We start from the raw sequence: 10,509 nt of genomic DNA, 5'->3' as shown, positions 1-10,509 counted from the left end.
ATGGATGGATGGATGGATGTGCAACGTTTTCTCAGCATCCCACACTTGTCGACAAATTCAGCGTTTTTCACACGACAGAGATGTTTCACCATGCTGACTGTATCGTTTAACGTCGTGCTCCTCTGTTCACTATTTTTGAGCCATGCTGCATTTGTTTTATTGACCCAGTAGGTTCTATGTTCCTCTTAGTCGCTCTGATTTATTTCCTGTCTGCTTTGTGTAAACACAGCCTGCAGTTCAGCCGATAGCTCTGAATGTTTGACAACTAATAACTCCACGGTTGAAGAATTTGGTTCATGCACATGGTTTGTTTATGGCAATCCTTTAACTAAGACACGTAGAACAAACTAGCTTTGGTGACCTGTTACGTTTTTAGTCTTTAGTCTTTAGTTGAGTTTTTTGAAAGGAAAGCAGGTCACAGATAAATGGTTTAGAAACCGTTGAAGTAAATGGTGTAATATTGGCAGTTTTTTAAAGATACCAAGCCTTTCAAAAGTACTTTTTTTAATGAGCTGTGGAACTCAAAGGGCATTCCAGGAAGGTGTAATAAAACCAGACACCTCATTATCAGACAGATGGAATGTCACGTTTTCAGGATCTGGAGCACTAAACCTGTTTTTCCTTCCCGTTCCCAGCCGTCCAGCCGGGTGTTGCGGCGGATGGCGTCCCTCCCCTCCAGGAGCCAGTCTCCCGGCTGTGGCACCGCCGGCACCGTCTCACCTTCCCGAATCTCCCTGCGGACGTCCCAAGGCAGCACCTATGACTCTCCCATCCTGTCCGAGCCCAAACCGCTGGCTGCTGTGTTCCCCGGCACCACCATGCCACCCTCCTGCCCGTCGCCGACCTCCCCGACTGATGGCACCCAGGCCCTGGGCGGTGGTGGCGGAGGTGGAGGAGGGGGCGGGCTCGGAGGCGGTGGCCGGTTAGGCTCCACCCTCTCCCTGATCGAGGGGCGGGGCTTGACGGGGTCGCCGCTGCGTTCGGGGATGACGGCAGTGCCACAGCACTACGGATCCACGCTGCCCAGACAGAGCCAGCCGCTGGCCTACGGAGCCGATCCGTATGGGCTGTACCAGAGGAGCGCTCTGCCCCGACCCGACAGCCTCATAGGTCAGTCCCACGTCGGTTCATATCACGCTGGTGGCTGGAGGAGTCAGTTTGTCGACTAAAATTACATGCACCATACACCGAGAACATAGACTGTATAAAAGATGGACGTAGCTGCCGTGACGTCACCCGTTGGTTTCTGCACTGAGAAAATGAAGCCAGGGTTTTGCTACTTCCTGGTTGACATCTTGGATTTTTGGAGCCAGTGACGCAAAAATTGTCGGAGGGGGGCGGAGCCATAGGAGCAGCGATTGGTCAGACGGATTGAGAGGCGGGCCCTCTCTGCCCGCCCACATTTACCACCTTCTGCTCGCTTCGTCTGTATGGTTGCAGCCGACTGTCAATCAAGCCAGCCACGCCCCTTGCCCCGCAAAATGTTGACGATTTTTTAAAAATTCAGTATTGATTTATTTTCAGATTGGCCACCTGATCTCTGGATTTGACCATGAAAACTAATAAGAAAAAAATCCTGAGCTGTAGGAATGCAGTATTTCATGATCTGTGATCACTTCTTTTCCAGTTCAAGTCTATGGGAGCCAGGGCTTTTTGGAGCCAGCAGCTAGTGGACGTAGTGATATTGCAGGTTTTTGACACTTCCAGGTTGGCTTCATTTTCAGGGCCGGTTGCTACGTCCATCTTTTATACAGTCTATGACCAAGAAGCACTTTTCTTCACTGTAGGCTCATTTTTCACTGCAATATAAAATCCCGCAGCTCTACGGAAACAGAACAACCACGACTAAAGATTATTTATTTGACAAAAATTGAAAATACCTGGAATTAGCATGTAAAGCTACTTTCCATGTGCCCAGAGTATTAACAATATTAGAAAAGAAAGGTTGCTGTACGTACTTTTGATATTTTAAAACTTCTAACCTCTGAAAATTCAGCGTTTTTCGCACCAGAAGATGTTTCATCATGCTGAATGTATTCTGGTAGATTAATCGTAGCAACTGGACTTGCTTGAGTTCCTTGAAGACGTTCCACCTCTCATCGAAGAGGCTTCATCAGGTCTGACTGACTAGTTGGGAGATCCACATACTTATATCCTTAAGGAGCCACGAACACCTGAGTTTCAATTGGGGGTTGTTACTCCTCCCCTCGTTATGTGAGTCGTTAGGGCTCCTCCTGCCACAAGGAGGTTTGTTAGGGTCTTTGTGGCTAGGTGTGAAGGCGGTTTCATCTTCCTGGTTAGAGATCTTAGAACTGAATTGTAAACAGGTGAGAGGTGATGCCTCAGACCTCCACCTCTGTAGAGGGATGGTCTTTCCAGTTAGATGGCTTCTTTCATTCCTCTCTCAAACCATCTGTCCTCCCTGCAGGCCAAAATCTGTACGTTGTTGTCTTCCAGTGAGTGTCCCTTGTCCTTGAGATGCAGGTGGACTGCTGAGTCCTGTCCTGAGGAGCTGCTCTTCTGTGCTGAGCCATGTGCTTGTGGAGCGGTTGTTTAGTCTCTTCGATGTACAGGTCTGGGCATTCCTCGCTGCTCTGGAAACTCTGTTTTGGGATTTCGAGGGTTAATGTCGAGTTGTTTGGGTTCTGAGCTTTAATTGTCTGCCTAAACTGGACTCATTGAGGCCAACAGAGGACGCTGGTCAGCTCCACTCATTTTCCATCTTTATTTATTCTTTTCAAAAAGGAATCAGGTTGAGTGTTTGTTAGTTGAAAACCTTAAAAATAAAAACACAAACCCATACTAATCAATTAATCCATCAACAATAATTTCAGTTTTCCATTTTTATAATTCCAAATTAAAATGATTGACAAACACTTCATATTGTTCATTAAATAAACCAAATCCAGAGACCAGCATCCCAACACAACATCAACTAAACTACCAGTTACGATTTTAGCCTTTAAATTCACTTCAAACTTCACTACATACCTACCGTACTCTACAGTCATCTAACAGTTAAAGAGTGGAAACAGCTCGCCCGGTTTTATTCAAAGGTCACAAATCCTGCCTTTGAAAGCTCATCAATCGTATGTTTGTAAAAATCCAAACAAAAATCCTGATTTAAAAGCAACAATTCTCCGTTCGTAGTGTTTTTCAGGCTATTCTTTAACCACAAACTGTACCTTGGTGGAGTCTAAAGATAAAGTGTTTCTCTAAACTACAGCATTGGATGCATCAGTGGTTTCAACAATTGGTGCTAAAATTGTTTAAAAAAAACAGCCGATGTTCACACTGAGGACATTTCCACAGCAGTAACATATCTTTAAACATCCAACCAGAAGAAAGAAGCACCAACAATTTATTCTAATTCGTCGGTTTCCCCTCGAAATCAGAAATACAAGAATGAGCAGATGTCCGCCACCTGCTATCGACCCCTTTCTGTCAATGCACTTGTGAGCCTCTTTTAGTCAAATTTTTGATGCAAAGCTGCTAAAAATTTTGCGAAAGCTCCGAAGACGTTATGTTTAAGTTTGCATCGAAAAACTGTAGAAAAAGGACGACAACACAGCTGTACAACCACAAATGAAAGCTTCTGCTGCTAGCTTGATATGAGACGTTACATCCTGCATAAAATCATTACAGCCGCATTAAATAACCAACATGTGCAGGACCATCTGTGCTCTGTCTTCAGGAGGATGATGAAGTCTCAGGTGTAACTCAGAGATCTTCACGTGCTCCATGTTGAGCATTATGTGGTGCACGGACGTGGAAGGCTGGTGGATGCACATTGAGTGAGAGGTGCAGCCTTTTTCCTTTTGTCCTGCGTCTTTTGAATCCGTGATGCGGCGGCTGGAGAGGTCGCTTCGTGCCCCGGAGGGCTGTCGGGTCAAATCCAAGCAGAATCTGCTCTGTTGCTTCAGAAAACCTCAGAGTCGCTGCTGCTGCTGCAGCAGAAGATGCTCCGAATGTGTTTTCAGCAAATCCTGTAAACAAACAGAGCCGCTCCCTCTGTTGATTCAATCACCTCCTCTTTGTCCGGGGACAGATGACTGAGCGGCGCCGGTTTAATATCGTAGCTCACAACGCTCTCAGTGAACTCTGCAGACTTTCCTGCATCCTTTTTTTTTTTTGCGGGAATCATCCAATAAGCAGCGCGTTGAACAAAATAACTTTGAGGCAAAGTGCAAGCTCGGCAGGTGATCTTATCTGCTATCCGGGCTTAGGGAGCTCATTTCATGGCGGTTTTAGTCGAATTATCTTGCAGCACTGGCAGATAATGCTGCTGGGTTTGATAAAATATTTTATTTGATGCGTGCCACTATGAAAAATAAAGAGTGTAATCTTGGAGGGGGAGGATTTCACTTGTAGCAGGTAGATGTTCTGAACTCGGGCTTAGTTTTAATCTCGATTGATGTGCAGCAGTTTGAGGGAAAAACAAGCCAGAAGTTCTGTGCTCACGGATCCTCGGTACGTCTGTGCTGTTCAGCAGATCGACATCCGAGGAGGCAAACCGCGTTAGCATCAATCGGCCTGAGCGGCTGAAACCAAACTCCATCTCTGACTCACTTTTTGGCAGTTTATTGTGTTGCACATGAAACACTGGCATGCAGGAGATCGACCTTTTGAATAACTAAATATTTCTACAAAGATCCAACTCGTGTCGCCGCCGTGGCGTTTTAATCGGCCCGTTTAATTACAGCCTCTCCTCCACAATCAACCTTCCAGCAGGCGCTTTGCCAGAACGTTGACCTTTAGCAGCGAGCAGCGCCTCGCTGCGTTTTCCTGAATGTATTATTGAAAGAACAACATAAACAGAGCAGATTCATATTTATTGATGCTGCAGCGTTTGTGCTGTTTGGTAGCGTGATGGCGCCTTAAATCTTTCCACCAGTTTATTTGCATATTAGAGCGAAAAAAGTCACAGAAAAAAAGTTTACATCAACATGGTGACGGGAAAAAATAAAAATAAAAAATCTATATTGTTCTAAATGATGTTTTTTCTGTATTTAAATAGAAAAAGTATTATTTTACCTGTATTTACTGTTATATAAATAAATATGTAGATATGTCAGTGATTGAAAAATGATAAATGTACGGTTATTTATTAGATTTTTCCTGTTTTTTTAATGACAGATATCGAGTAAAAAATTCAAATTTACACGTTAACTGTAAAAAAAAAACTGTAAATAACGTCTATATTAAAACTGTAATGAAAATAATACGTGAAAAAACATAAAAGAAGATTTAAAAGACAGTAAAATTAATGTTAATTTCAATTTTCTTTATTTTTTTAAAAATAGAACTCTGTACATTATCAGGCGTATATTTTAGATGGATTAAATAATTCTACGAAATAACATAATTATGCTGTTATTGAAATGAAAGCAGCATTTAAATGGTGCACTTTCAATGTATTTATGTTGCATTTCAATGATTTTATTCCATTTAAGAGACGTTTTCTGCTTAAATTCAACTACATGATTAAAAAAGAAAAATCTGAACTTTATGGGAACTGTTTGCTGCCAGAAATGTTTCTTTTATTTCTTTTTTTATGACACTAATAAAACATAATTAATAATAATATGTTCCCCATCTGCAGCTGGATTCTTCTAAATCCTTTTAATGTGAAAGAACAGCTGAATTAACTTCCTGCTTTACAGACTTAAGAACACTGAAAACAACTGGAGACCTTATCTGGCAGCTAATCACGAGAACCGATCTCGTCGTTATGAGACAGAAGCTTCTGTGACCTGATTACGAGCTGCGCTTTCCTTCCTGCTCCACATGTTTTGTCAGGCGTCACGTCAGGCTTTTATTTTGACGGCGGCAGTTGAGCGAGTGGATCCATATTATTAAAACTCTCCAGCAGAGGAGGTTTATTTCTGTCAACATGTCACACGCAGAGCAGCAGCAGCATGTAATCAGGACATCAGATATTTACTGAAGGACTAATAATAATAATAATATCCTCCAGAGGAAAGCGCTGCAGCATTTCTATTAATATCACCGTCAGGATTCGGTTTTTAATGCAGAAATGTCCACCAGTGTCTTCTGGCATCTCTGAGCTGATATTCAGCCCTGATTATTTATTAATAATGAGGTATTTTTTTGTATATTTGATTCCTTTTTTTGCAAAATTGCTTTAAAACAAACAACAAAAACTAATTCAAAGAGGAAATAAGATGCATTTTCTTTTTCTACAGACACATTTAATACAGATAACTGCTGCATTGAAGCACCTTAAAGTTATTTTTTAAAGTATGATTGGTCCCGAAAAAGTGTAAATATTAAGGTTCAGAGCCTCAAGTGTTATTTATGGTGTGATAATCGACATATTAAAGATTAAAACCAAACAAAATCATGTAGAATATGAGGTACTGGAGCAATAAATAAACACAGCACGGCTCAGAAACAGCTTTCTGGACTTGTAGAAAGTAGAAAATGGGATAAAAATGTGTCTCACAGCTGGTGGTTATTTCTCAGAATGTCAAAACTTTTGGATTAGAAACCAACAAAGTTTTGTTTTCTGACAAAATGATTCCTAAATGAGCCTTAAATCCTTTCAGAAGACGTTCACTGAGGCATTTAAAGCTAAATTCTCATTTAATCGTGCGACAAAACCTGCTGCAGTTTTTGTTTTTGCGTTGCAGCATAAACAAAATGTCCTTGATTTTTCAGATTTTGGTCAACAAATCTGCCAAAAGTGAAGCATTGCAAACCAAAAATACGGAGTTGTGTCGAGTTTTGGTGCAGTTTTGGTGACACCTGTTGAAAAAAAGTGTTGATTTAGTTGTTTTTAATGCACACAACGGTTGCACATGTTTCCACGGAGCTGCAGGATTTTATACTGCAGTGAAAAATGAGCCACAGTGAATGAAAACGGTTAGAACAGGGGTGTCCAGTCCTGGTCCTCAAGGGCCACAATCCTGCATGTTTCAGATGTGTCCTTCTTCCAACACACCTGATTCAAATGATCAGCTCATCATCAAGCTCTAAAGAAGCCTGATCCTGATCATTTGAATCAGGTGTGTTGGAAGAAGGAAACATCTAAAACATGCAGGATTGTGGCCCTCCAGGACCAGGATTGGACACTCCTGGGTGAGAAGGACTCCAGTGTTGAATCTGTGCTCCAGCTTGTCGTCTGACGAGCAGCTCGGCGACACCTGAACCTGCAGCTGGACTCGGTTCAGGTGACGAGCTGCAGTCAGACCTGCTTTCTGATTTCAGCTGCAGCCGCGGTGAGTTTAAAGTCCTGCATCGCTGCTTGTTCTCGTCATTGATCGGCCTGTCGGTTAGCGCTCTGATGGATTAGTTAATCCAGTGTCAAGGTGGCGTCTCTGTAACGATCGTTCTGTCCAGTCAGAGGAAACAGATCCATGTTTAAACTGAGTCTGCCTGCACCTGCATGTGAAAGAAAAAGGTGAACTAAAGCTCAGAGCAGCGCATCTGTATTTAAACTTATCTAAAGGTTGTGCAGGAATGCTAAATGTCGTGCATCAATAGAGTGAAAGCTGGATAAATGTTTTAAAACTTAGGGGTTAAATAGTTGAAATTGTAGCTAAAAGTAGAAGTTTTTCAGCTAAATATAATAAATAAATGGCTGAAATTGTAGGTTTAAGTCAGTGATAAATAGTTGATATTATGAGCTAAATATATTTAATAAGTTAGTGGAAATTGGAGCTAAAAGTAGTGAATAGATAGTTGAGATTATACCGAAAAGTAAAGGATAATAGTTTAAATTGTAGCAAATATTTATAAATAAATAGTTTAAATTATAGATATAATTATAAATAGTTAATATTGTTAATAAATAAATGGTTGAAATTGTAGCTAAAAGAGGATGATAAAGTGATAGAATTGTGAGGTAAATGAAATCAATAAATTGTTGAAATTTTAGCTGAAAGCAGGAAATAAATCGTTAAAATTGTAGTTAAAAGTAGCAGATAAATACTTGAAATCATGGCTAAAAGTAAGAAATAAATGGTTAAAAATGGGAGTTAAATACAATTAATGAAGAGTTAAAATTATAGCTGAAAGTTGCGGATAAACAGTTTATAATTTGAGCTAAATATAAATAATAGTTAAAATTATAGCTAAACGTTGTGACTAAATAGTAGAAACTGGAGTTAAAAGTAAGCGATAAAAAGGAGAAATTATTCACCAGAAGTTGAGGATAAATGATTGAAATTACAGCTAAAAGTAAGAAATTAATTAACAATTAAGAACAATTAATGAATAGTTGAAAATATAGCTAAACAATAAATAGTTAATATTTTGAGATAAATATAATTAATAAATGGTTCAAATTGTTGATAAAAGAAGATGACAAATAGAAGAAATCAGAGCTACAAGTAGATGACAAACAGTTGTCATTTTGAGCTAAATAAAATTAATAAATAATTGACTAAAATCTGTTTTTTTTTCACTGCAGTGAGTAGTTTAGACGTGTACGATGCTTCAGAACAACAAAAACCCTCCAAGTCTCACATTTAAGCGGCAGAAACTCTATTTTACTTCCTGTTTGCTCGATAAATGTCTATTTATGAAATAAATCTGTTTATTTATAGCCTCGTGTGTCGTTACCGTGGCGACAAGTTGTCCAAACAGCCAAAACAAATGCAGCAAATTAAACCGTTACATCGATGGCGTACGAGCAAACGTACGAGTCGCTTATGATCAGCTCCGTGTTTAACTTTCTCGTTATTTTACTGTTGTGTTAAACTTTGTGCCTCGTATGGAAGGATGAGGGATTTATTCCAGAGCTGCTGCTGCTGCCGGCTTCAAATTTCAAAAAATGACGAACAAACTTAACGTCATCACCGAGGCCTCTGTGATGCTAAAAGAGTTCCGAAAGTCAGTGAAAAATTCACATTTATCGCGTTTATCGCCCACTTTTCCAGATGCTGCAGATAAATGTTGTAGATTAATTGAATAATTCTGTGAAATAACACAACTGTGATGTTAATTAAATGAAAGCAACATTCAAACTGTTGTATTTATGTTGTTATTCTGTGATTTTAGTCTATTTAATAGAGGTTTTCTGTTTTCTACCAGTGGAAATTTGTATTTAAATCCAGCCAAGGGAAAATCTTAAATTATGTTTGATATTTTTCTGTAATTTCTTTTTTGCACAAATTTGTGAAATTGTGAAATACAGAAAAAATATACAAAGAAAAGTCTGTAATTTTACACTTTTTCATAGTTAAAAGATATTTTACTGTAATTTTATAGGCACTATTTGTTGCCAGAAATGTCACAATTTCTTTTCTTTCTTTTTTTACTACACTAATAAAAACATAATTGATAATAATATATTCTGCATCTGCAGCTAGATCTCTATAAATCCTACAAAGTGGACTTTTATTGTGAAAGAACTGAATTATTTAAGCCAACTTGAGATCTTTTAATCACGAGAAACGATCTCCTAATCATAAGATAAACGTCTATGTGACCTGATTAGAAGCTAAAAATCCACATATTTAATCAGACTTCATGCTTTTATTTTGATAGCGGCGGTTGAAAGAGCGGCTCCATAGTAAACACTGGGTGTATTTAGCGTCATCACAGGGCCTTGTTGATGTTTAAAGGGCTCTGAAAGTAACTCCAGGCAGATTTATTAACTCTCCATCGACCGCCTCCTCCCCGGTCTGTGGCCGGAGATGCTGATGCTGCAGCAGATTCGCTTCCTGCTCCTCTAAGCCGCTCCCACTGACCCACATAAGAGCGTTTCCTATCACAAAGGCCCCCGTGGAGCATCAGCGTGTGATTATCAGCTGACGAAAGCCCTCGTGACGCCGCCACCGTCGCTGCTTTCACTGTTTTCTGTTCGCCGACGTGCACCTTTTGTGTTTGTGCTTTTGCATGTGTGAAAATTTCTCTCGAGTGGGAGTCGGTGAACTAAATAAAACGCCTCCTGCTCGCGCTCGCCGGCTGATTTTTCATCCTGCAGTGCTGCTAAGTGGCCTAATACGTCTCCTAAGTCCTCGTTCCGGCTCCCCTGCAGATCCAGCGTAATCCCAGATTACATGCAGGAGATAAGCAGTAGATGGATACACAAGATTAGGCTGTTACTGATCAGCGACACTTGTAGCTCCGGTAGCCAAACCTGGTGAGCGGCCAACGTAAGCTGCAGGATGAGCTCTCGCTTTCATTTGTTCGTGGAATCCAATAAAAATCTGAGGTTTCGACCAATTTCTGAGTCAAAACAGATTAAAAGAAGCAGAGAAAACACATATATATGGAAAAAAAAGGCACTTATAGAGAGTATTTCTGCAGCTGGCAGCGGTGCAGCGGGATTAAACGGTTGCTCAGCTAATCTGAAAAAAACTGGAATTATGGTTTGTTTTGAAATTGCATGATTGCATTGATAAAAGCAGTTAAATTATTAAACATTTCAGATCTCCAAATGGAAAAGATGAAATACAAATGGCGTAAAAACAAAATGCCGTGGATGAGTTGTGGAAAATAGTTTGTCAGTGGTTGGTTTAGTCGCTAAAAGTAGTGCAT

The 10,509-nt window shown here is 40.3% G+C and overlaps 1 protein-coding gene across 1 annotated transcript in view; it reads left to right on the top strand.

Annotated features, from left to right (window-relative positions):
- Positions 1 to 10,509, top strand: part of LOC103370263 (plakophilin-4-like) — a 75,043-nt gene that overhangs the window by 38,725 nt on the left and 25,809 nt on the right. Inside the window, exon 6 of the mRNA XM_008299250.1 lies at positions 636 to 1,110. Within this exon, the coding sequence (XP_008297472.1) occupies positions 636 to 1,110 (475 nt within the window). The remainder of the gene's footprint in view (positions 1 to 635; positions 1,111 to 10,509) is intronic.

Source organism: Stegastes partitus, unplaced genomic scaffold, assembly GCF_000690725.1.
Source record: "Stegastes partitus isolate 25-593 unplaced genomic scaffold, Stegastes_partitus-1.0.2 Scaffold1396, whole genome shotgun sequence".
In the NCBI taxonomy this organism is placed as follows: domain Eukaryota; kingdom Metazoa; phylum Chordata; class Actinopteri; family Pomacentridae; genus Stegastes; species Stegastes partitus.
This window is presented reverse-complemented; position numbering and strand designations above follow the sequence as displayed.